Source organism: Hylobates moloch, unplaced genomic scaffold, assembly GCF_009828535.3.
Source record: "Hylobates moloch isolate HMO894 unplaced genomic scaffold, HMol_V3 SCAFFOLD_46, whole genome shotgun sequence".
In the NCBI taxonomy this organism is placed as follows: domain Eukaryota; kingdom Metazoa; phylum Chordata; class Mammalia; order Primates; family Hylobatidae; genus Hylobates; species Hylobates moloch.
Genome location: NW_026652321.1, coordinates 35,129 through 62,853, shown reverse-complemented (window position 1 = coordinate 62,853; position 27,725 = coordinate 35,129). Strand labels below are relative to the sequence as shown.

At 47.4% G+C, this 27,725-nt stretch overlaps 1 protein-coding gene across 3 annotated transcripts in view; it reads left to right on the top strand.

Moving 5' to 3' along the window:
• The window catches only part of CD99 (CD99 molecule (Xg blood group)), a 51,312-nt gene that overhangs the window by 7,326 nt on the left and 16,261 nt on the right, over positions 1-27,725 (top strand). For all 3 annotated transcript variants that reach the window (XM_032756527.2, XM_032756526.2, XM_058434771.1), the window contains exons 2-7: positions 16,692-16,724; positions 20,204-20,251; positions 22,243-22,287; positions 22,938-23,006; positions 25,226-25,273; positions 26,067-26,117. In XM_032756527.2, the coding sequence (XP_032612418.1) occupies positions 16,692-16,724; positions 20,204-20,251; positions 22,243-22,287; positions 22,938-23,006; positions 25,226-25,273; positions 26,067-26,117 (294 nt within the window). The remainder of the gene's footprint in view (positions 1-16,691; positions 16,725-20,203; positions 20,252-22,242; positions 22,288-22,937; positions 23,007-25,225; positions 25,274-26,066; positions 26,118-27,725) is intronic.

The window sequence follows — 27,725 nt, the reverse complement described above, 5'->3', positions numbered from 1 at the left end:
AGGTGATCTGCCCATCTTAGCCTTCTGTGTAGTTGGGACTACGGGCACATGCCACCACACTCAATTAATTTTTATCTTTTTTGTAGATACAGGGTTTCGTTCTGTTGCCCAGGCTGGTGGACATATTTTAATCCTACAGAGTCCAGGCTAAAAACACACCAGTAACTGTGATGCCCATTCCTCCTGCATTCCTGATTTCTGAGTGACGGTTTCAGACACAAACCTGCTTGACCACCCTCCAGTAGCTCTTGCTGACCTAGATCCGAGGTTCTCAGCTTTGGCCCCATTGCGGGAAGCTTGAAAATGTCACTCTTGCCCAGGGTTACCTGGGTAGTCTGGTTTATAGACGTGTTAAGCGTTTTAATTTTAATTTTTTTTTTTTGAGACAAGATTTTGCTCTGTCACCCAGGCTGGAGTGCAGTGGTGCAATCATAGCTCACTGCAGCCTCAACCTCCTGGGTCCAAGCAGCCCACCCACCTCAGCCTCGAAAGAAGCTGGGACCACAGGTGCGCCTCACCATACCCGGCTAATCTTTTCTTTTCTTTCCTTTTCTTTCTTTTCTTTTCTTTTCTTTTCTTTCCTTTTCTCTTCTCTTCTCTTCTCTTCCTTCTTTTTGTTTTTTTTTTTTAGACAGAGTCTTGCTCTGTTGCCCAGGCTGGAGTGCATTGGTGCAATCTTGGCTCACTGCAACTTCAGCCTCCCTGGTTCAAGCGCTTCTCTTGCCTCAGCCTCCTGAGTAGCTGGAACTACAGGCGTGCACCACCACGCCTGGCTAATTTTTGTATTTTTAGTAGAGACGGGGTTTCACTATGTTGGCCAGGATGGTCTTGAACTCCTGACCTCGTGATCTGCCCACCTCGGCTTCCCAAAGTGCTGGGGATTACAGGCGTGAGCCACTGCACCCAGCCTTTTTTTTTTTTTAATTACAGAGTCTCGGCCGGGCGCGGTGGCTCAAGTCTGTAATCCCAGCACTTTGGGAGGCCGAGGCAGGCGGATCACGAGGTCAGGAGATCGAGACCATCCTGGCTAACACGGTGAAACCCCGTCTCTACTAAAAATACAAATAAAATTAGCCGGGCGTGGTGGCGGGCGCCTGTAGTCCCAGCTACTCGGGAGGCTGAGGCAGGAGAATGGCGTGAACCCGGGAGGCGGAGCTTGCAGTGAGCCGAGATCGCGCCACTGCACTCCAGCCTGGGGCACAGAGCGAGACTCCGTCTCAAAAAAAAAAAAAAAAAAATTACAGAGTCTCGCTCTGTCACCAGGCTGGAGTGCAGTGATGCAATCTTGGCTCACTGCAACCTCCACCACCCGGGTTCAAGTGATTCTTCTGCCTCAGCCTCCCTCAGGCGTGAGCTGGCACACCCAGCCAAATTTTTCATGTTTTGTAGAGACAGGGTCTCCCTATGTTGTCCAGGCTAGTCCTGAACTCCCAAGTTCAAGCCATCCACCTGCCTTGGCCTGGCAAAGTGTTGGGTTTATAGGCAGGAGCCACTATATCCGCTATTAGGAATTTTTAAAAAGCCCCTCGGAGGGTCTTCATATGTGGCTGAGTTGTCAAGAATCATTGTTATTTTACTGGATATTCTGTTTCTTCCCTCCTACGTGAGATTTCCCACGACTGCTTCTCGGATGTGAATCCGTCCAGCCATGGATTACATATTTCCAAGAGCATTCAGTTTGTTATTTCATCTTCAGTGAGCCCTTAAGATATTTCTCATGGGCCTTTTGTAGATAAAGACACTGGGGTCAGAGAGTTCAGGAGCTTGCTGGTGATCACGTGGTCAGCATGGGGAAAAATGCATGTGGACATGAGTTCTGTTGGTGGCGAGACCTGGGCACAGGGGTTGCTGGGCTTGGGAGTTGGTGGCTGCATGCGTGGGCTGAACAGAGCTCCCCAGACATGGCCTTGTGGACCTTGAGGGATGCCTGCCTTCACCACTAGTGTGACTTGAAGGGGAGGAGAATGTCCTGAATCAGTGATGGGCATTTTGATATGGAAGAGAATTTCCTTGAATCCTGGTGGTGAACTTGTCTCAGACCAGTCACTGAGGCCTCTCCAGCTCCTCAGGGTCTCCGTGTTCTAGGTATCCATGTGTCCTTCCATCCATTTACCCATCCATTTATGCATCCATGCATCCATCCAGCCATGCATCCTCCATTTATCCATCCATCCATCCATCAACCCATCCTGCCATTCATTTACCCATCCATCCATTCATCCATGTGTCCATCCATCCATGCATCCATCCATGCATCCATCCATCCATCCATCCATCCATCATCCCATTCCTTTATCCATCCATTAATGCACCTGTCCATCCATCCATCCATTCTCCATTCATCTTTCCATCCATGCATACATCCATGCATCCATCCTTTTAGTTCATCCAGCCACTCATCAATTGATACATCCATCTGTCCACCATCCACTCATCTATCCATTCACCCATCCTTTCATCAATTTACTTATCTACCATCCATCCATTGATCCATTCACCCATTCATGTATCCATCCATCCATCCATCCATCCATCCATCCATCCATCCATCCATCCACCTATCTGTTCATCCATCCATCCATTCATCTATCCATCCATCCACCTACCCACCCACCCATCCATCCACCCACCCAACCATCCATCCACCTATCCATCCATACCTCCATCCATCTACCCACCCACTCATCCACTTAACTACCCATCCACCTACCTACTCACCCACCTAAATTCATCCATCCACTCAACCATCCATCCACCTATCCACCCGTACCTCCATCCATCCCCTTACTGCCCATCTTTCCACTCATCCACCCAACTACCCATCCATCCATCCAGCTATCCACCCGACCATCCACCCACTCATTAATTTATCCACTCACCCACCCATGCATGCATGCATGCATCCATCCATCCATCCATCCATCCATCCATCCATCCATCCATCCACCCATTTACCCACCCACCCATCCATCCAATTACCTGCCTGTCCATCCACCCTCCCAGTCCATGGCTCTCTTATGTATTCCTTCAGCCAACATAGGTTGAAGTTAAATGTACTATTGGTGCTATTTGCTGTGGTCCCTGTTTTTTGTTCTCTGCCTTGGAGGTAACAACCAGGGCATCAATTTGGGCATAAAAGCACCATTGTGGATGGAAGGCCTGGATGTCTGGAGGCACAGAGCAGGGACCACACTTGTTCAGGGGGTCAGAGAGAGTTCTCCCGGGAGGGGCCCTCCCTGGACACTGAGCTTCCAAGAATGAGCAGAGGAAGCCAGATGTAAGGAAGAAGAAGGGTGTCTCAGCCTGGTAGACAAGCAGTAAGAGTGGTGATGGGGCCGCTGCAGTTCATCTCAGGCTAGAGGAGCTGCAGGGGCCAGATGGTGGGCAGCCTCTGTTGCCATTGCTGAGGAGTGCAGATTTAAGCTCCCCTGAAGGGTTTGATGCAGACAGCTGTGGAGGGACACTGAACCTGCCGAAGGCCGGTCTTTGGGTAACAGCATGGAGAACAGGTGGGAGGGGCTGGGGCTGTTTTTGGCAGAGCCTGGATAAGTCAGCGGAGATAGAAGAGAAGACACAAGCGATTTTAAGAGATATTAAGGAAGTTAAAATCTGTAACAGGTCCCTGCCTGCAGAGTTGACCACACGTTTGCATCACATGGGTAGGCTTTAAAATATAGATGCCTGCGTCTCACCTTGGAAAGTTTCTGATTTAATTAGCCTGGGCATCAGGACTTAGGAAAACCCCACAGATGTGTGTAATTTGCTGTTGGAGTTGAGAACTGGGGTCTGGAGCTGTGCTCCTTAAACTGAAATGTGCTTACAAATCGCCTCTGGTAATGCTTGTGAGAAAGCGCTTCAGGTTGGCTAGGGAGAGGATCACGGAGGGCTTCCTGGAGAAGGTGACATTCTCCCAGGGCCTTGAGGGGTGAATATAAATTTTCCAGGTTCAGAAAGAAGGAATGGGCTTTCATGGCCACGTAGAGGATCCAGTGAGGCAGACGAGGGGCCCAAATTCTGTGACCCCCTCCCACTACCCCACCCCCAGGATGCCCCTGTATCAGTCCCATGGTGTAACAATCAAATTCACGAGATGCTGCAGAGGGGAAGAGATTTTAAATTTTCTGAGAAAGACAATGATATATTTTGGACACCATGAGAAATACTGTTATTCACTTGTTTTAACCTATGTACACGCAATCTTCATCATTCAGGGATTCTGTATTTGTGACCTGCCTACTTGCTAAAATGTATTTGTCATCCCTACATCAATATTCCTGGCATTTAATTTTTTTTTTATTTTAAACTTTTATTTTAGGTTCGGGGATACATGTGAAAGTTTGTGACTTAGGTAAACATGTGTCATGAGGTTTTGTTGTACAGATTATTTCATCACTGTGGTATTAAACCCAGGACCTAATAGTTACCCTTAATGTTCTTCTCCTTACCCTCGGCTATTTTGTTCATGCACAGAACAGCAAAAAAATTGAACTTTTTATTTTTTATTTTTTTGGATGGAGTCTCCCTCTGTCACCAAGGCTGGAGTGCAGTGGCATGATCTTGGCTCACTGTAACCTCCGCCTCCTGTGTTCAAGTGATTCTCCTGCCTCAGCCTCCCAAGCAGCTGGGATTACAGGCATGGGATTACAGCCACCATGCCTGGCTAATTTTTGTATTTTTAGTAGAGACGAGGTTTCACCGTGTTGGCCAAGCTGGTCTCAAACTCTTGGCCTCAAGTGATTCACCCGCCTTGGCTTCCCAAAGTGCTGGGATTACAGGCATGAGCCACCGCATCGGGCCAGAATTGAGCTTCTCAATAGCACATGTTCTCAGCTGAGGTTCAACAAAGCCAGACCCTGCCTTCTCCGGCCAGCTCATACTGTCAACAGGGTTCTTTGCAAGGTCTATTTGGTGTCCTGTGTTTTGTGTTTTCGTGCTGCTTGTCAGTGATTTTGCTCTTTCAAATATCCCCAAGTCAGTGCTGACGTGCTACCTAGCGTCCCCAAGTACAGGAAAGCTGGCATGGTCTCACAGGGAAAATACACATTTGATGAGCATCATTTAGGCACAAGTTATAGTGCTGTTGGCTTCGAGATCAATGTGAGTGACTCCACAATGTCTATTCACTACGGTGTCTTTAAACAGAAACCCACATAAAACGCGCCTAGGTAGTGATTGGTTGATGACCTCTGGGAAGGTAACCTGTCTTTACCTGGGAGCAATAGTTCACTATTCGCTAATTCAGTGTTCGCTGAGACTTTATAAAATGTAACTACTTTGAATAACAAAGCTGTAATTAACAAACCGAGCTGTTAAATGTGTGTGTGTGTGTGTGTGTGTGTGTGTCTTGGCCTCACATCATTTTACAGAGACACACAGGGCTAATAGCTGGGACCGGCGGAGGGGTTATTTCGAGCTAGCCCAAAACTGCAGGGCAGAGACCACTTTGAAAGGAGATCAGCAGTCGGGGAGTGGCTGGGATGAAGTTGGAAAAAGTGCTGAGGCCCCTAAGTCAGTTTCCAGTGTTTCCACGTTAGCCTTGGGGGGTTATGACTCAGTTTCCTGTAGGGATGGGATCTGGGCTAGCATCTGCCTGTGGAAGGGGTGACAGGGACGGAGAGCACGGAACCCCGAGCAGCCCTGCCTTGCTGTCCTCTGAGCCTCAGAACTCCTGAAGGTGGGGTCCTTCAGCATCACCCTGGAGTTTGTTAAAAATGCAGGCTCATGAGCCTCACCCCAGACCACAGAGTGAAAATGTCTGGGGGTGAGACCCAGGATTCCACGTCTCCCCAGGTCCCTCGCAGGGCGATTCTGAGAACTGCCGGTGTGAGGCGTGCTCAGCCCAGCCCAAACATTCACACCATTCTTTGGCCTCTTGTAAAACTTGGCGTAGCTCAGGGGACATTCCCAGAGTTATGGCACAAGAACAAAAGAAAGTTTCCCACTTCTTACCAAACATATTGTAAAATTACAGGAAAGAGCTTGTCCTGTCCCGTCTACACCCTTGTGCCATCGTCCCAGCTAGGATGAAGCTGAGATGTTACCTTGTACCTTAGGCCACCCCAGACAAGGAAGTATATGCAGTTTAACCACCTGCATATGATTTTTTTTCTTTTTTCTTTTCTTTCTTTTTTTTTGAGACAAAGTCTCGTTCTGTCACCCAGGCTAGAGTGCAGTGGCGCAATCTTGGCTCACTGCAACCTCCATCTGCCAAGTTCAAGAGATTCTTGTGCGTCAGCCTCCCAAGTGGCTGGAACTACAGGTACACGCCACCACACCCAGCTAATTTAGTAGAGATGGGGTTTTGCCATGTTGGCCAGGCTGGTCTCGAACCCCTGACCTCAATGATCTGCCTGCCTCAACCTCCCAAAGTGTTGGGATTACAGGAGTGAGCCACCACGCCCTGGCTATTTTTTTGAGGCAGGGTTTCTCTCTCTCTGTTGCCCAGGCTGGAGTGCCGTGGTGCAGTCTCAGCTCCCTGCAATCTCAACCTCCACAAGCGTAGGCCATCCTCCCGCCTCAGCCTCCCAAGTAGCTGGGACCACAGGTGTGCACCATGACACCTGTCTAATTTTTGCATTTTTTGTAGAGACGGGGTTTCATCATGTTGCCCAGGCTGCTGTTGAACTCCTGGGCTCAAGCGATCCTCGCACCTTGGCCTCCCAAAGTGTTGGTATTATAGGCGTGAGCCACTGCACCCGGCCACCTAGATATAATTTTCAAGCTAAGAAGACAGAAAAACGAGTTTAACTACTGCTAAAGACATGAAGCCCTTTCCTTTCCATAGTTCACCAGCAGAGAATGTTTCCAGGGCCCGGCGGCCACTATCACCCACTGCGTTCATAGCTTTCCATGGGGTGAACAGATTGTGCTGGACTCAGCGGTTAAATCTAAAGTGTAGGGTGTTTGGTGAACTTGGAGTTCCTTGCACTTGTCTGTAATCTGGCACATCGTGTTTTCTGTACTCAGATATTCAGTCACTGGCATACATCCTGTTATTGACGGGAAGCTGGACCCAGCACTGGAGTATTTCTGAGACTATGACACTCTGGTGTATTCCTGAAACTATTTATGACACTATTAAGCTCTTTTCTGTAATTTTACAATATGTTTGGTAAGATCTCAGAGCCAGGTTTTTTTAATGATGTGTTTATTTCTTTTAATTGACAAATACACATTGTATCTATGCGGTTGCACATGGTGTCTTGATGTATGTATCCATGGTGAAATGGATTTAAATATGCATGACCTCACAGACTTTCCAGCACTTTTTTGTGTGTGGTGAGAACACTTATTCAGAATGGGCTCCTTTGGTCGTTTTCAAATATTGAAGCCATTGTTACTGATTGCAGTCGCCATGGTGTCTCTGAGCTTTCCTGAAGGTATTTCTCCTGTCTCATGGAGACTTTGTATCCTGTGACCGATCGTCTGCCTGGTGTTAAATGACACATCTTGAAAAAGAGGACAATACTTCCAGAGCGATTCGGTTTTTAGCAACAGAAAAATAAGGGTGTTTCGACCATTTGAATGAAACAGTAAAATGAAATGTGTCAGCTGCCTCCTGCTGTTCCCACACAGGAGGACTTTTGGTGCTTGCTCCATTGTGGAGGCACTTTCTCTTGCAACATTCTGAGCTACAGTTATCTCCAGGTTGGGGACCCTTCCCGAGGCCCCCCAAACCTAGAATGAAAGTTTTTAGGGGCAGACCATGTGACTACTTCCACCCGACCTCCAAAAACAAAAACAAAAACAAAACAAAAAGAGCCGGGCACAGTGGCTTTTGCCTGTAATCCCAGCACTTTGGGAGGCCGAGGTAGGCGGATCACGAGGTCAGGAGATCGAGACCATCCTGGCTAACACGGTGAAACCCCGTCTCTACTAAAAATACAAAAAAATTAGCCGGGCGTGGTGGCGGGCGCCTGTAGTCCCAGCTACTTGGGAGGCTGAGGCAGGAGAATGGCGTGAACCCGGGAGGTGGAGCTTGCAGTGAGCCGAGATCGCGCCACTGCACTCCAGCCTGGGCGACAGAGAGACACTCCGTCTCAAAAAAAAAAAAAACGAAAAAAAGAACGCTTTGCCTTTGCTTGGCATCAAAGGACTCGGCAGCGAGTAAAGAGCACACATGTGCCCTCTGCACCTCCTCCTCCTCCTTTTCTACAGTGTCCTGAAAGTTTACGTGTTTAGTGGGCTTTGGAAAAGGGCGTGGAAAGCCAGCAGGAGCAGATGAGTACTGGAGTGGCCAGCAGCAGGGGTGAGCACCCCGGGGTGATGCTGGGGCTGAGTGAATCGGACATTTTCCAACAGGGACAGCCAGGCCAGTGGCGGGGTCTTCATCCTCCCGCCCTTAATGGAGATGAACGGCATTATTGAGAAAGCTGTAGGCACACACAGAGCACTGCTTAAATGATGTCCCTGGCTACTGCTGTTACTATGTAATGATTGTGTTATTCTTATGAAAATCTGAAAGTTATAGGAATCTTGGAACTGCCTAATTTTTATTTTTATTTAATTTATGTATTTATGTATTTATTTATTTCGAGACAGAGTCTCACTCTGTGGCCCAGGCTGGAGTGCAGTGGTGCGATCTCGGCTCACTGCAACCTCCACCTCCCAGGTTCAAGCGATTCTTCTGCCTCAGCCTCCCAAGTAACTGGGACTATAGGCGGGTGCCACCACACCTGGCTAATTTTTAATTTTATGTGAAACACCTGAATGGTGTGATGATGGGGTTTAAGATAACCCAAGTGTTATCTTACAGGCTCACACCTGTAATCCCTGCACTTTGGGAGGCCAAGGCAGGCAGATCACTTGAGGCCCAGAGTTTGAGACCAGCCTGGCCAACATGGCGAAACCCCATCTCTACTAAAAACACAAGAATTAGCTGGATGTGGTGGTACATGCCCATAGTCCCAGCTACTGGGGAGGCTGAGGAAGGAGAATCACTTGAACCCAGGAGGTGGAGGTTGCAGTGAGTTGAGATCGTGCTACTGTACTGGGCAACAGAGCAAAACTCTGCTTCAAAAAAGAAAAGAAAAGAAAAGAAATAAAAACAGAAAAAAGAGAACCCAGGTACCGGCTCTCTTCCTGCGTTTGCCACGGTTGAGGTCATTCCTACATTGTGCAAGCCTTAGTCACGTTTCGGAGGAACTCACGTACCCCATATGGCCCCAGGGACTTCACTCTGGGTTCATCCTGTCTTTTGAGTTGCCTGGCTAATGAGAAAAAGTAAACATGGTTTGAATCAGTAGAAAGTGTCTTGTCAGACTGACTCATGCCATCTGTCTTCCGTTCTGCCTTGCTCTGATGAGCCATTACCCTGTCCCCGAAACATCTGGAGCTTTGAGAGGGCCGGGTGGAAACAGCAGTGGCAGTAGGGGGTTCTGCTGAGGGTCTGGTCTCTGCAGATTGCAGAGAAGCTGAGCACTGTCAACATTCAACACGGGCACCTGAGTTCTCCACCAGGCTCCTTCTCTGAGGGCGTGGTTGCAACTCCTGCTGGGTGGGTTTTGATGGTGTTTTCTTCACATTTTTAGCCCCGGAGGTCGTTTTCAGGAGCAAAAAGGAAAGTGGGGGTGTCTGCTGTGAGTCCACAATTTCTTGCCTACCATCTGAAAGCCCAGGGAATGTGATGAATTGGGAGATGAGTCCTAGGAAATAGAGTAGTGGACTGAGTTAGGAGACGATGGCTTCATTTACACAGATTCCTCTACTGACTGATGATCATTCATTGCGTTTGCTTCCCCATGAGGCTTCAAGCCAATAGCACGTGCATTTGCATCCATTTATATACACCTGGGGGACTGCCTCCCTCACACACCTGGGGGACTGCCTCCCTCACACACCTGGGGGACTGCATCCCTCACACACACCTGGAAGACTGTCTCCCTCACACACCTGGGGGACTGCATCCCTCACACACCTGGGGGACTGCATCCCTCACACACACCTGGAGGACTGTCTCCCTCACACACCTGGGGGACTGCCTCCCTCACACACCTGGAGGACTGCCTCCCTCACACACCTGGGGGACTGTCTCCCTCACACACCTGGAGGACTGTCTCCCTCACACACCTGGAGGACTGCATCCCTCACACACCTGGAGGACTGCCTCCCTCACACACCTGGGGGACTGCCTCCCTCACACACCTGGAGGACTGTCTCCCTCACACACCTGGAGGACTGTCTCCCTCACACACCTGGAGGACTGCATCCCTTCACACACCTGGGGGACTGCATCCCTCACACACACCTGGGAGACCACATCCCTTCACACACACCTACTGCCTCCCTCACACACCTGGGGGACTGCATCCCTCACACACCTGGGGGACTGTCTCCCTCACACACCTGGGGGACTGCATCCCTCACACACCTGGAGGACTGCCTCCCTCACACACCTGGGGGACTGCATCCCTCACACACCTGGAGGACTGTCTCCCTCACACACACCTGAGGGACTGCCTCCCTCACACACACCTGGGAGACCACATCCCTTCACACACACCTACTGCCTCCCTCACACACCTGAGGGACTGCATCCCTTCACATACATAGGGAACTGCGTCCCTTACACACCTGGAAGATTAGCCTCAGAGGTGTCTGCAGTACCAGATTCCACCAGGGAGTGAACGTCTGATTATGGGTGATTCAGGGTGCCCCCATCTATATGAAATCGAGAGCTGGTCACCTCCCTTTCCTCCCTGTGGAGTGGTGTTTGGGGAGCTGTCTTAAGTGTTAGTCACCCGAAGAGAAGATGGTGAGGGTGGGACTCTGTATCTGGGAGAAAGGAGACCTTGGAGGCAGGGGACGGACCGGCAGAGCCTTGAGCGATGGAAGCTGACGTCGAGGGCCCAAGGTCGATGATAGAATGCTTGGGTTTGTCTCTCCTCTGGTGTCCTTGTCCTTCAGACATCCTGGAGTGACACTGAAATTGTTTTAATTAAAAACTGTAGAAACAGCACAGAGATAAGAATGGAAGACAAGCTCCAAGTGCGGGGCTGAGGTGAGTTCTCCAAGAACTGGGGCCAAGGGCAGAGGGTGGGAGAAGGGGAGAAGGGCGTGAGGGGCACACTGTGTCCTTTGCCACCCACTCTCAGACTTGTTGTCTTGGACCCCCGTCGGCTGAGCTTGGGGTCCGGGGAGCGGTGGGTTTGGGCACTCAGTGGTGACGTCAGCCATAGTCCTGAAGCAGAGGGGAAGTTGGCAATCCAGGGTTGCCTGGGGGTGACACTGGTGGCAGGAGGGCCTGTGCCCTCCCCTGTTACTGGGTTTGTGTGGGGTCCATGGGGACATTGGGGTCAGTGGGAGGAACATGAAGTGAGCCAGGGCATCGTCACTGTGGCCTCTGAGGGCAGGTGTAGCAAGAAAAGGAGGAAGCTTCTAAGTGACACCTGGTCCCAGCTCAGTGGCTATGACCAGGGAAGTCATATGGAGGAAAAGGCTGGTGGACTCTGAGGGTGATGGAGGAGGATGGGAGGGACAAGCTGGGCTGGGGAGGTGGCAGGCCGTGGACACACACCAGACACACATGTGCATGCACACATACACAGGCACGCACATGGATGCACACTCATGCCATGCATATATACATGCATGCACACATGTGCACCCACACAGCAAGTCACATCACATGAGCACACATGAAAACACACAAGCACATGCACATACTCCTGCAATGCACATGCACACACATATATGCATGCACACAGGTGTGTGCTCAGATAGCACACTCACACATATGCACACAAGCACACAGGCAAACACAGACACATGAACAAATGCACACAGATAGTCATGCAGTGCACTCGTACACATATACACATGCAAACAGGTGTGCATTCAGCACACTCACATCAATGCACATGAAAACACGTGTGCACACACATGCAATGCAATACATATATGCATGCACGTGTGCCCACACCATACACCCACACATACACACATGAGCACAAACATGCACACACAGAAACCACATGAATGCATGAGCATGCATATATGAAATACACATGCACACATGAGCACATCCACACATGCATATGCATGTACATAGACATGCACACGTATACCCAGGCCCTGCATTGGAAAAAAATCCAAAATGTGGCTTGGTTGCAAAGAGCACATGAAAAGCTGTTGAACGCAGAGGCGCCCAGCAAGAAGCATGGACCTAAACCCGAAGGTGGTTGGGGGAAGGTTGGGGACACCTGGGTGGGCAAATGGCCCCCCTAAGGCCAGGGACAGATGCAAAAACCCAGCAAGCCAGGAGGGTCTTTCAAAAAAAAAAATGTACTACATGTGACATTTCCCATGTGAGGGAAGCATTGAGATCATACTGTGTTTTCCCTGTGCCCTGCGATTTTGCACCTGACATGCCCTTTCCGTAGAAATATATAGCAGTCCTCATGCTAGGATTGCGTGTTCTGTGTCAGGCAGCTGGGCATGGGAGCGCAGGGTGTGGGATGGAGCCTGGGAGGAGAGTTCCTACTTTTACCACTGTGTTCCGGCCGTGGGGTGTGTTGGGGTTTGGAGGCCACCTCGTGACACCAGAGTTTCTTGGGTTCTGCTGTGAGCAAGGAGTGGGAGAAGACAAGACTCTGGTCTTAGAAACCTTCCGAGTGTCGTACGCCCTTGACTGCCGTTTCTGAGTATTTCCTGAAGCTTGGGAAGGATGAGTCACTTTAAGGGGATTGTCCTATTTTGCTTTGTTTTGTTTCTTTAGTGACAGTGTCTGTGATCATCTTCTGTTTATGAGGGTGAAATTACAGAAATAAGAAGGGTTACACATAAAATAATATCTGTATTTTACTTTCACATGTGTGGGGTTTTTTTGTCATTGCTGCTGCTTTTTTTTTTTCTTTAACATTCTGACAGTTCTCTCTGCTTATTACTAAGTCCTTCTACCTTTCTAAAGAGTATGTCTTTCTTGCTAAAGAATACATTGTGGCCTCTTGGAATCTCTTTGTTGGGGTGGAGGGGGTGGGGACTTGCCCTGACTTGCTGGGAATGCCCATAGCGTTTAGAAGTCATGTCTACCGCTGAGGCACTAACAAAGGTAAGCCTTCAAGGAAGCACTGTCATTTCCGGGAAGAGAGTTTTGAGGAAATTGAAACAGTTATGAATGGATCTAGCAGTCCCTCTACTAATGTATTTACATATAAAGATATGTAGAAATGACTTTTTTTTTTTTGAGATGGAGTCTCCCTCTGTCACCCAGGCTGGAGTGCAGTGGCATGATCTCTGCTCACTGCAACCTCTACCTCCCGGATTCAAGCGATTTTCCTGGCTCAGCCTCCTGAGTAGCTGGGATTACAGGTGCGTGTCACCACGCCTGGCTAATTTTTTTTATTTATGGTAGAGACGGGGTTTCACCATGTTGGTTGGGCTGGTCTCGAACTCCTGACCTCGTGATCGTCCCACCTTGGCCTCCCAAAGTGCTGAGATTACAGGTGTGAGCCACCGCGTCCGGCCCCAGAGATGACTTCTAAACCTTCAGGGTATTCCCAGCAAGTCAGGGCAAGTCTCTATATATATATATATAATTTGTATATATATATAATTTGTATATATACATAGTATGTGTATATATAGTATGTATATATAGTATGTGTGTGTATATATAGTATGTGTATATATAGTATGTGTGTATATATAGTATGTATATATAGTATGTGTATATATAGTATGTGTATATATATAGTGTGTGTATATATATGTAGTATGTGTATATGTGTATATATATATATATATATATATATTTATTTGGGATAAGGAAAGGAAATCAGTATGTCAAAGAGACACTCCCCTGCCATGTTTATTGCAGCACCACTCGGAGTAGCCAAGACATGCAGTCAACGGAAGAGCCCATCAAGGGATGAATGCAGAAAGAAAATGTGCTATATCAACTCTGTACATTCACTAAAAGTCATTCATTTGCACACTGAAAATGAGTGCCTTTCATGCTATGTAAACTATGCCTCAATAAAGCTATTAAGTGAACAAAGAAAATAGGGTATATTCACAATGGAATGGTATTCAGCTTTAAAAAAGAAGGAGGTTGGCTGGGTGTGGTGGCTCATGCCTGTCATCCTAGCACTTTGGGAGGCCAAGGCAGGCAGATCACCTGAGGTCAGGAGTTCAAGATCAGCCTGGCCAACATGGTGAAACCCCATTTCTACTAAAAATACAAAAAATTAGCTGGGCATGGTGGCGGGCGCCTATTGTCCCAGCTACTCCGGAGGCTAAGGCAGGAGAATCTCTTGAACCCAGAAGGCGGAGGTTGCAGTGAGCCAAGATCATCGCACTCCAGCTTGGGCAACAGAGTGAGACTCTGTCTCGAAAAAAGAAGGAAGTCCTGCCGTTTGCAGCAACATGGATGGAACTGGAGGACATAATGTGAAGTGCAGTAAGCCGGGCACAGAAAGACAAATACCGTCTGACCCAGACACACTTATGTGGAGTCTAAAATCATTGAACTCATAGAAGCAGAGTGGAATGGCGGTGACCAAGGGGTTGGGAGTGAGGGAGTGGGGGAAATGTGGGGAAATGATGGGTAAAGGGTACAACGTTTCCATCAGATAGCAAGAGATAAGTTCAGGGGTCTACTGTACTCAGCGTGACTGTGGTTCGTAAGAATGCATTGCATACTTGAAAATGCCTAAGACAGTAGCTTTGAACTGTGTGCACCATAAATAAATAGGCGAGGTAAGATGTAAATAAAGAAAAAATAATATAACTTCAAAAAATACAATTACAGCTTTCTATGGAAACATGAACATGAATGCATATATATGGGTGTGTCTGTACATGCCTTATGGTTTATTCCGGGTCAGTAGGATCGTCCCTTGCTACCGTCTAAAGATCTGCCATGTGCTGCAGGAGGAGCTGTAATTGCATTTATGATGTCTGGCAAATGTCCTGTTGTGGAAACAGCCGTTTCAGGGCTCTGAGGTTGTGGAAACGACTCCACCCTGGTTGCCGGCATGTGGCCCACAGAGCTGTTCTGAGGGTTTTGTCTACTTTCTACTTATTGTTGACACACACAAAAAACACACACGCAGCCATGAGTACACACACACACACACACACACACACACAGACATACAAGCAGACATGGACACACCTACCTGTATGCACATACTCAAAACACACCTTCACACTATACTCACCTACCCATACACACACGTGCACACAACTACACGTGTGCACACAAACAACACATGCATACATGCACCTATGCATATGCACACATGGAAACACACCTGCACACTACACACACCTACACATACACAAACCCACAAATGCACACACCCACACATGCACACACAAATGCATGCACACATGCAGCTGCACACATGCACATGAAAAACACATACACTACACCCGCCTACACATACACACACAAACCCACATATACATGCACCTACACATATGCACACATAACACCTACACACATGCACACAACCCACACATACATGCATCTATCCATAGGCACACAGAAACACACCTACACACTATGCACACCTACATATGTGCACACAAACCCACATGAACATGCACTGACACATATGCACACAAAAAACACACACAGAAACCCACAAAATACACCTCCACACTTACACAAAACATGCCTACACATATGCACATACACAAACCCACACATACATGCACCTGCATATATGCACCCACAACACATACATACACATATACACACACAGAACCCACCTACACACCCCATACATGCACACAAAACCCACAAATACATACATGTGCACTGCAAATGCCCAAATATACATGCACACGCACACACACATACACACACACCCCTGTGACATATACATGCACACTTCATTTATACACGCAGGAGCATAGCCCGGTCGTTTGCACCTGCTGTGGAGCTGGACACACTTCCGGTGTTCACAGGGCTCCTGCGGGCTGTTCTTGGACCCCTCACCACCCACCGCCAGGTGCTTCCTGGCGGTTGAGAGATGTTGTACGCCTTTGGTGCTGAGGAGTGGGGATGCTGGATGTTGACGATTATCGTAACTCTTCCTCCAGTTGACCAAACAGTCCAAGTCGACTTTTCCAAATTTTCCTGTATTTGGCTTTTCTTCAATGCGCCAGAGATGGCCAGCCACGTTGAAGTGGCATTGAAATTGTTGTAATTAAAGACTGTAGAAACAGGATAGCCTATCAATAATGCAGCATGACAGTTTCCTCATTCTGTGGGATTCCATGAGATTTTTTTTTTTTAATGCATAATGCATGTGTCTTTCTGGGTTGTCTAGTGTTTCTACTATATTTTGGTTTGTAATTACAGGAAAGTTGCCAATAAAAAAGGGACAATTTTGTCCCCCATGTTCTTTTCAGTATATATTCAAAATTATTATTCATCTGTTTCAAAGGAACAGCCTTTTAAGAATAATACACCAAATGATCATGTTTTTCCACTGTTTTAATTTCTACTAAGCTTGAAGGTCATCATTTATTTAAAACCTAGGCTAACATATTCTTACTTTTAGGTATGGAAGTGAATATTTAGAATGAGAAGAGAAATCACAGCACCTTGTAATTTTTTTAAGTTGCTGTTTTAAATATCACAAAAAGTCAGAAAAATCGCATATCTTTTTTATCTCTATAATATTCAAATTTATTTTTATTTTTCTTGTTTCTAAGTTGACTCTTTTTTTCTCTCTTAGATAATGATTTCGATTTATCTGATGCCCTTCCTGGTGAGTATCAACATCATTTTTTAAAATCCCGTCAATATTTTATGTTAACATAGTGTATATACAGGCATATCCCAGCCATTTCCAGCTAGATTCTAGACCACCGCAATAACGGGAGTCATAGCAATTTTTGGCTTCCCAGTACATATAAATGTTATGTTTACCCTCAACTGTAGTCTATTAAGTATGCAGTAGCATTACTTCTAAAAACAGTATACTCTGGGCCGGGCGCAGTGGCTCAAGCCTGTAATCCCAGCACTTTGGGAGGCCTAGGCGGGCGGATCACAAGGTCAGGAGATCGAGACCATCCTGGCTAACACGGTGAAACCCCGTCTCTACTAAAAACACAAAAAATTAGCCGGGCGTGTTGGTGGGCGCCTGTAGTCCCAGCTACTTGGGAGGCTGAGGCAGGAGAATGGCGTGAACCCGGGAGGCAGAGCTTGCAGTGAGCCGAGATCGCACCACTGCACTCCAGCCTGGGCGACAGAGCAAGACTCCGTCTCAAAAAAAAATAAATAAATAAAAAATAAAAAAAAAACAGTATACTCTAATTGAAAATACCTTATTGCTAAAAAATGCAGATACAGAGACAGGAAGTGGGGCACGTGCTGTTGGAAAAAAATGATGCCAGGAGTCTGGCTTGGCACAGGGTTGCTGCAGAGCTTCCGTTTGTAAAACACACAGTATTCGCAAAGCACCTTAAGACAAAGTGCGGTGAAGGAGGTCCGCCTGTATGTGTCCACCTGCCTTATTATAAAAACTAGACTCAGATGACGAGGAAAAGCAAGATGCCCTCGTTAAGATAAACGAACCACCCTGGTGGAATAATTCACACTCCTGTGATGGTCAGAGGCCAAGCAAAAACTTGCCAGGCGCTTGGGGAAGGGGCTAGAGGAGGTGGTGAGCACACGGAGGTCCCCAGGAGAGAGCGGTGCCCAGTCCTGGTGTCCGCCCTCTCAAAATGGGCACCCGCTCTCTCCATGGGGCCACTCCTTCCTTTTTCTGCAGCTCTTCCTGCCTCCCGCTCCTCACGCAGAGCCCTCGGTGAAGGGCATGGGAAAAGGAATTGAAGGAATTCCGTCTTATCACTCTGTCAGCTTCTGGGTCTTGTCATCCCTTTGTATTTGTTTTCTGGGGCTGCCATAAAAAGGTGCCACCAACTGGGGGCTTAAACCACAGGGATTTATCATCTTCCAGACTTGGATAACAGAAGTCTGAGATCAAGGTGTAGACAGACCCATGATCCCTCTAGAGGCTCTAGGGGAGGGTCCCTCCTGCCTCTCCTGGCTTCTGGGAGCTCCAGGTGTCCCTGAGCTTGTGGCCGCATCACTCCAGTCTCTGCCTCCTTCTCCGTGGGGCCTCCTCCTCTGTGTCTGTGTCTCATTTTCTTTCTCTTACAAGGACACTTGTCATTGGGTTTAGGGCCACTCTACTCCAGGATGATCTCATTTCAAGATCCTTCTCTTAAGCACATCTGCAAAGACCCTATTTCCAAATAAAGTCTCATTACCAGGTTCTAGGCTTTAGGATGTAGATACATCTTTTGGGAGGACCACTGCTCAGTCCACTACAGTTATAGCCAGTTCTTTTTGGTGGCTCTAGGGGAGGATCCTTCCTGCCTCTCCCAGCTTTTGAGGGCTCCAGGCATCCCTGTGCTTGTGGCTGTATCACTCTAGGCTCTGCCTTTGTGAACACTGGTCTCTTCCCTGTGTCTCCATATATCCAAATTTCCTTCCTATAAGGGCACCAGTCATTAGGACCTATCCTAATCTATTATAACCTCATCTTAACTCATTACAACTGCAAAGACCCTGTTTCCAAATAAGATCACCTATTGAGGTTTGGGGTGGGTGTGGATTTTGGAGGAATGCTCTTCAACTCAGGACAGCCCTCTTCTTTTTTTTTTTTTTTTTTTGAGGTGGAGTCTCTCTCTGTCACCCAGGCTGGAGTGCAGTGGCACGATCTCGGCTCACTGCAACCTCCGCCTCCCGGGTTCAAGTGATTCTCCTGCCTCTGTCTCCCGAGTAACTGGGATTACAGATTACAGGCATGCAGCACCATGCCTAGCTAGTTTTTGTATGTTCAGTAGAGACGGGGTTCACCATGTTGGTCAGGCTGGTTTCAAATTCCTGACCTCATGATCTGCCCGCCTTGGCCTCCCAAAGTGCTGGAATGACAGGCATGAGCCACTGAGCCCGGCTACCCCTTCACTTTTTTATGTTTTACTTTTTTTTTTTTTTCTGAGGCACTGTCTCGCTGTGTTGCTCGGGTTGGAGTGCAGTGTTGGGATCTTGGCTCACTGCAGCCTTGACCACCTGGGCTCGAGCACTCCTCCCACCTCAGCCTCCCGAGTAGCTCGGACTACAGGCATGTGCCACCTCACCTGGTACAGTGAGCAACACGGGGTCTCGCTGTGTTGCTCGGGTTGGAGTGCCGTGTTGGGATCTTGGCTCACTGCAGCCTTGACCACCTGGGCTCGAGCAGTCCTCCCACCTCAGCCTCCCCAAGTGCTGAAGCGTGAGAGGATTGCAGACGCGAGCCACTGCACCTGGCCAGCTTTTAATTTTATGTCATGTGGTGCAGTGCATATGGTTTGAGCGGAAACAGTGCTGATGGGGATCATCTCTTTCCTGACCACCTACCCCTTCTTGGCCCTTGGGAACAGCCGTTCCCTGCAGCGGGAGGTGCCCTTAGTCCTACAACCTCCCCCTGATTTCCCTGATTGGCTTCCATTCTCAGAGGGGGCAGCCTAGGCAGAGGCCTGCCGGAGCCAAAAGTGTGTTTCATATGAGAAACATGAACAGCCTTTCAGCCATCAGTCCGGTGTCTCTCCTTCTCATGCATAGATCTCGGGCTCTGAAAGGGCAGTTTTTCTCCTAACTTTGCCATTCTCCTGCCTTCCTGGCTTACGTCTCAGTCACAGTCCCATTCAATGTCAAGAAGTGGAGAAGGGCTGGATATGGTGGCTCACGCCTGTCATCTCAGCACTTTGGGAGGCCGAGGTGGGTGGATCACCTGAGGTCAGGAGTTCGAGACCAACCTGGCCAACGTGGTGAAACCCCATCTCTACTAAAAATACAAAAAATTAGCCAGGAGTGATGGCGTGCGCCTGTAAGCCCAGCTACTCGGGAGGCTGAGGCAGGAGAATTGCCTGAACCCAGGAGGCAGAGGTTGTGGTGAACGGAGACCACACCATTGCACTCCAGCCTGGGTGACAGAGCAAGACTCAGTCTCGAAAAAAGAAGTGGAGAAGGGGCTCCTGGTCTCTGTGGAAACCATGGCTGGTGGCAGCCTCTGTGCCTGTCTTCTGGGCTCAAGAGTCGTCCTATAAACCTCAGCTCAATGTGGGCTGGTGAGAAAAAACAATGCTAAAAACATTCTCCAACTGTTTCCAAGAAAATGAAACATCCTTAACCACAAAAGAGTTGACACTTGTTTTCCCAGCTGCAACTTTTACTGACTGAAATGTCTTATCTCTTTAGGCAATGAAGACAAGAAACCCACTGCAATCCCCAAGAAACCGAGTGCTGGTGAGAAGGGCTTGTTCCTAGTATGCAAAGAAAAAGAGCAAATCATTTTCTCTGACAGCAGGACAGGACTTAGGCAACTAGAAAGAAGAGAGAAGTGATTTGAGTGCTCCGGATGGAGTCTGGTTAATAGTTAATACTGGAATTGTGTTATGATGTTGCATTTCATGTAGTGATTCCGGTAAGAGAATGGTTGCTGATGTGAAATGTTTTGGGGCCATTTGGACAACATCTCCGTTGCTTTTAGTCTAAGGGTCTGAGTTACTCTGTCTTTAGATTTTCTTCCCTTTTTTTTTTTTTTTTTTTTTTTTTTTTATGGCGTCTCATTCTTGACTCCCAGGCTGGAGTGCAGTGGTGTGATCTCGGCTCACTGCAACCTCCGCCTCTGGGGTTCGGTGATTCTCCTGCCTCAGCTGCCTCAATAGCTGGGACTGCAGGCACCAGCCACCACACGTGGTTAATTGTTGTATTTTTAGTCGAGACGAGGTTTCACTATGTTGGCCAGGCTGGTCTCGAACTCCTGACTTCAGGCAGTCTGCCTCCCAAAGTGCTGGGATTACAGGCATGAGCCACCATGCCTGGCCTGTGTCTTTAGATTTCAACTTCCTGGGAGAGAGAGCATTTGGTGCTGAGATCTCCCCCATAATGACCAACAAGTGAACTCATCTCTCAACCTGTGGGCACACACCTCATTTGTTCTCAATGCTGTTCTTTCTTTTTTTTCTTTTTTTGAAATGGAGTCTCACTCTGTTGCCCAGGCTGGAGTGCAGTGGCGCAATCTTGGCTCACTGCAAGCTCCGCCTCCTGGGTTCACACCATTCTGCTGCCTCAGCCTCCTGAGTAGCTGGGACTACAGGCGCCCGCCACCACGCCCGGCTAATTTTTTGTATTTTTAGTAGAGACGGGGTTTCACCATGTTAGCCAGGATGGTCTCGATCTCCTGACCTCGTGATCCACCTGCCTTGGCCTCCCAAAGTGCTGGGATTACAGGCATGAGCCACTGCGCCCGGCCGTGAATGCTGTTCTTTCAAACAAAAGTCAGAAACAAGGGCCAGGTGATGGAATTGCCCAAGGGTCAACCCCACTGGCGGATAAACAGAGTAAAAATGATGCCAAAACTTACGGCATCAGTGTCTTACAGCTGAGACGCTGTCTTGTCTTAGCACTTCTGAGTTTTCTAATATAAAACATTAATAGCTCCACTTCATTATTGGGCTTCCTGTCTAGGGTGTCAGCTCATGAGCAAAGGGACTCCGTGTCCCCAGATCCTTGAATTAAGCAATCGTGCAGATAGCACCAATGAGTAGGTGCTGAGCGTCTGAATTTATACTATCATAGTCTCCTTGAGGAAGGGACTGGAAATTCCCATACGTGACTCAGGATGGCTCAGTACATGCTGTTGGGTGGATGCCAGCAACCGTTCCTCCATCTTAGTTGGGTTTTCAAAATCATTCTTCATACTAGAAGACAAGTTCTGAGGCCATGGTGAACTGTCCAATCAGTTGCGGAGCACATAGGGTTGCTAGAGCCACGTTTTAGACACCCTGTAGCCTAAATCTGATCACAGTCGTCTGTCCCTTCTCTTAGGGTCTACCTTTCCAAAGTTGTTAGGACCTGGGAGGAGAGGATGAAGGGATGGGGAGTCAACAGGAGAAAATCATGTGAAGGCAGAATTGGAATTTCAACTTGGTCCAGGCAACACAACTCATTTATAAATTATTTCTCTCTCTCTCCCCGCTGCCCCTCCTCTGAGAGCTTCTCTCCTAGCTTTTTCTCTGTCTCTGTCTCTCTGTTTTTTATTCTTTTTATCTGAGAGAATAGTGATGTAAAAATGGTCAGGAATTCACTTTTTCTAATGAGATCGTGGTCAAGCTGATATTCAGAAAAGTATTTAGGAATGTGGGGCTGTGGCGTGTTTTTGATCTGTTCACGAGGTCATTCCTTCCTTGTTTCTCTCTGGAATTTGGTATTAACTGCTTTTTCCCCTCTTTTAGGGGATGACTTTGACTTAGGAGATGCTGTTGTTGATGGAGGAAATGGTGAGTATTATCCTTTAGTCTCTTCTGCTGCTGACCTGCTTATTATCACCCAATTATGATCATGTCAGAGAGAATTCTCCCATTTAAATTATAAAGGGAACCAGTTTTCACAGTGGAAACCTAAGGAATAGGTGTGTTGGTTTGTTCTTGCTGTTGTCATTGGGTTTTTCTTTACAACCAGTACGTGTGCTTTTATTTTAAAACTCCTATAGTCTTTGGAAGGACATGAGACAAATGTGCCTACCCTGGCCAGGGCTGGCTTCACAAGCATGTGACCTGTGCAGTGGCACGGGACCCCATGGCATGTTGGTTTGGCATGGGCACCATATTGGTTTACTGCTCTGTTGCTGCCATCTTGGAATACTTAAGACAATTTGAAAAATGGGTCCCACCTTTTTATTTTGGCCCCGGAAATTCTGTAGCTGGTGTGGACACCCGCTTTAATTTTTATTGAACATACTTGAAATTAAGAACTGTGGCTCAAAGTTGATGGGAGGAAACTGGCAGGAGACTGTGTGTGTACAGGTATCCCCACCAGGACAAAGGCCAAGGTCCAATTTCTGTTCAGGGAACCATCTGTATGTAAACTGATGTTTCATTTTCTTTACTGCAAGGCACTTATAATTGCAACTCTCATGTTTCACAAACAGACGACCCACCACCACCGAACCCACCCAAACCGAAGCCGAATCCAAACCCCAAGCACCCTAGTTCCTCTGGTAAGAGTCTCTGACCCTGTGGGATGTCTTCATGTGGTTCAGAATTCAGTGACATTTCTGTCAGCTGAGAGGAGGTGACTTCAGATGAGTGTGTGCTTACTGTTGACTGCCTGTGCAGTGTCATGCCCATGTTCACGGAGTGGAAAATGTACATTTCAAAAATACATATTCAGCTTGGATTTTTGGATTTTATTTTTAGTTTGCTTTTTTTTTTTTGAGACAGAGTGTTGCTCTGTCACCCAGGTTGGAGTGCAGTGGTGCCATCTTGGCTCACTGCAACCTCCACCTACTGGGTTCAAGTGATTCTCCTGCATCAGCCTCCTGAGTAGCTGGAATTACAGGCACACACTGCCATGCCCGGCTAATTTTTGTATTTTTAGTAGAGACAGGGTTTTGCCATGTTGGCCAGGCTGGTCTCGAACTCCTGACCTCAAGTGATCCGCCCACCTTGGCCTCCAAGGACTCCAAGGCCCACCAAGGCCTCCCATCACCTGCTGGGATGACAGGTGTGAGCCACTGTGCCTGGACTAGTTTGCTACTTTTACTTCCAAGTTCCATCTTATGGAACTTCTAAAAAATTGCATACAAGAATTTAAATATAGACTTGATAAAGAGAAAAGTATTGGCATACACATTCCTTATGGAGAAGCTAGTGTGTTTTCAATCTTTTTGCCCTTAAATATTTAAGTCAGTTTTTCTGACATATCACAGCATTTTTAGCGTAATTTGAATAGCACCAGTCTTTTTTTTTTTAGCCGAATGGTTGTCAAAAGTTTATAGTTTAGGGTTTTTTTGTTTACGTATTTAATTTTTAACACAGAAAAATATTAATGATGTCCATATCTTGTTGACATTTTGATGGCTATTTGTGCTAGTATTTTATATGTCTTTTTTTTTCTTTTTTGAGACAGGGTCTCACTCTGTTGTCCAGGCTAGAGTACAGTGGTGTGATCATATTAAATATAAGAGCATACCACAGCCTCCCACTCCTGGGCTAGAGAGATCCCCCACCTGCCTCAGCCTTTCAAGTAGCTGGGGCTGCAGGCACACAGCACCGTGACCAGTTGGTTTTTTCATTTTTTGTAGAGATGGGGTCTCAGTATGTTGCCCAGGCTGGTCTGAAACTCCTGGCCTCAAGCAGTCCTCTTGCTCAGCATCCCAAATCTCTGAGATTACAGGCACGAGCCACCTCACCCAGCCTATATATTAATCTAAATTAAATAAATTTTAAATAAAGTTCCAAGTCTTTTGTTTGTACTGCATTGTAACATTACTTTTTGCTTACTGATATTCCATGAACATTTTTTCATGTCATGTATCATTTCTATTGTATGAGTTTTACTGATAATCATGTACTATTACATACTGTGTATATAATTATATACTTCCTTTAACTAATCCCTAATTCTGAAAACGTTATGTTTCTTCTGGCATTTTAGAATTATGAATTAACAAAGCAAATCGGAGTCACCTCCATGCACTATTTTTATTCCTTTGAAGACGTTTCTAGCATTCAAATTGTTTAGATCAATGTGTGTGAGTACTTTCACAGCTTTTGACCTGGTTGTTAATTTGCTGCAGAATTTTACCAGTTTATTTTGATGCCAGGGGTGTGTGCAAATGTTTCTGTCTTCACGCCATCTCCAATATTAGTTATCACCTAGGAAACCTTTGCAAATAGTGTGAAATTTTCTATCAGCTTTCTCCTGGTTTCATGACTTTACTTTTAAAATTAAAAAAAAAAAAAAACCTGCATCAATTGGCCGTGGATACTTCTTATTTTGTGTATTGTATGCTTTGCCTTTTATTCTTATATTCTGATATGACATTATTGATTTATAAGCCTTCTTCATTTATTTACAGACATAAATATTGCCAGCATGCAATATTATGCTCATGTTTTTCCACTTTATTTATGGTTTTTTGTTTTGTTTTGTCTTGAGACGGAGCTTGCCCAGGCCAGAGTGCAGTGGTACCATCTTGGCTCACTGCAACCTCCACCTCCAGGGTTCAAGTGATTCTCCTGCCTCAGCCTCCCGAGTAGCTGGGATTACATGTGCCTGTCACCACACCTGGCTAATTTTTGTATTCTTAGTAGAGATGGGGTTTCACCACGTTGATGAACAGGCTGGTTTTCATGAGTTTTTCCTTTATTCTAAGACATGAAGACCCTTGGAGGAGTTCCAGGTTGACAGATAATGCTGTATTTTCTTTCCTAGATAGCTTTTCAGATGCTGACCTTGCAGATGGCGTTTCAGGTGGAGAAGGTACAGTTATCTTGCTTTCTGTCTCTTTTCTCTCTCCATCCCGTGATGCTCACCTGCTCTGCAGAATCACCACAGGGTCTAAACTCTCAGTTCTCTGTGAACTCACAGTGAAATGTTCAGCCATCTCTGTGGGAACTCTGCCTGTTTGCTGAGGCTTCAAGGATGTGGGAAGTAAAGGCTGCCCCTAGAGGTTCGGTCCTGGGAGAAGAGTTCAGGGCCCAGGCAGCTGCCCCACTTTTCTGAGGGACAGGCCTGTTGATTGGGCCCTTCTCACCAGCTCCTCACGCATCCATTCTCCTGTGTGTTCTTGCAAATAGCTAATGTTGTTTCAGCTTCGTTTTCTTAGGCTGTTTTCTGTAATTTAAGGAATGTGAATATTAAAGCTCTGAGAATAGTGATAATGCCTGGGAGTACGGGTTCTCAGAGCACCCCTAGAGTGTAATAGGCAGCACCCCAGCTCTGTAGCTGGGTAACATGCACCCCTAGAGTGTAATAGGCAGCACCCCAGCTCTGTAGCTGGGTAACATGTACCCCCATAGAGTATAACAGGCAGCATCCCAGCTATACAGCTGTGTAACATGCACCCCCATAGAGTATAATAGGCAGCACCCCAGCTATACAGCTGTGTAACGTGCACCCTTAGAGTGTAATAGTCAGGACCCCAGCTCTGTAGCTGGGTAACACGTACCCCCGTAGAGTGTAAGAAGCAGGACCCCAGCCTCTTCACGGTCCTGGCTGTGAATCTTTCCTTACCCCAAATCTTCCTGTTGCACACATTGCTTTTGTCTTGCAGGAAAAGGAGGCAGTGATGGTGGAGGAAGCCACAGGAAAGAAGGGGAAGAGGGTAGGTGCACCTGGCTTCTGTCTTCTTGTCTCTCCCTCATGGTGTTGAGAAGGGGAAGCAGAATGTCTGAGAGTGGCGGACTGCACTGGCATCGGCCTCCTAAAGCTACTGGCAGGAGGCACGGGTGTTCTGTGCCAAGTGCTCCCAAGTGATGTAGCTGCAGAGGTCCCCCCAGCAAAGCAGCCCTGCTCCAGGTGCCCATGTGACCCGGATTTTATGTTTGGTCACCTGCCCACGATGCCCTGGCTGGCAATCTGACCGCTACATCACGCTTAGCCTTGTCCTTGAGTTTACGAAAGCTCCTACACTCACCCTAGTGATCAGAAGCTTGTGGCGCAGTATCCTCAGTTGCGCTTGGCCCTTGAGAACGTCAGTAACCACGTGGCGGGTGGAAATGTGGATCGCTCCCACCCTGGCTGTAACAGGCATTGCGTTCTCCATGGAAATGCCGGTGACGTATCTCCTGTCTCCTTTTTCATAACCTTTTCCCTTAGATGGGACAAGAAAATAATGACAGAAAGAATTCCTTTTAAAATGTAAAGAAAACAAAATGAGGTAAGAGAGGAAGAGAGAAGTAGGGAGGAAGAAAAGGAAGGAGGGAAGGAAAGAAGGAGGGATGGAGAGAGAGAAGGAAGGGAAGAAGGGAAGGAAGGGAGGGAAGGAGGGAGGGAAGAAAGGAAAAGAGGGAGGGAAAAAAGGAAGGGAGGAAGGAAAGGAAGGAAAAGAAGGGAGGGAAAAGAGGGAGGAAGGAAGGAAAGGAAAGAAGGAAGGAAGGGAGGAAGGAAGGAAGGACAAAGACAGGGAGGGAAAGGGAAGAGAGGAGGGAGGAAAGAAGGAAGGAAAGGAAGAAAGGAAGGAAGAAGGAAGTGAAGGGAAAGAGGGAGGGAGAGAAGGAAGGAAGGAAGGAAGGGGAAGGGAGGAAAGGAGGGAAGGAAAGGAGAGAGGGAAACAGAAGAAAAGGAGGAAAGGAAGGAAAGAGGGAAGGAGAGAGGAGAGACAGGAGAGAGGGAGGGGCGAGGACAATAGCTTCGTATTTTAGTATCAAATTCTCAGGGACTTTGCTTCTAGCAAAATGCCCGGTTTTAAGCAACTTCTTTGGCAGAAGAGATACTAATTTGGCCAAAGATTTTAACACCTGTTTGCCATTTTAATCACTGATAAAATGTGGATTCTTAAAATATGCAACGAATGTTTGGTGGAAAAAGAAAAGTGGGTAGTCTACCCTCGTTCTTGGCCTTCTAGAGAGTTAATGTCTAGTATGTCACTTCATCAGGGAGGGGTAGTTAAGCTTGAAAAATCTTTCCATGACATGACTGTGTCCTGCACATATTAAAGACTGGCCAAGTGAACACACCACCCACAGGCGATGTTTGGAGCCAGTGTTTTTGCTGAAAGTCAGACGATTCTCCTTCCCTGTCGTGGAGGGCGGAGAAGATTCTATCTGGAGAAGGGTCCTCTAAAGCTCACATCTGGCATTTGGCATTAAGAATCTCTTCAATGGCCAGTCGTCGTGGCTCACGCCTGTCATCCCAAAACTTTGGGAGGCTAAGGCGGGAGGATTGCTTGAGGCCAAGAGTTCGAAACCAGCCTGGCCAACATGGTGAAACC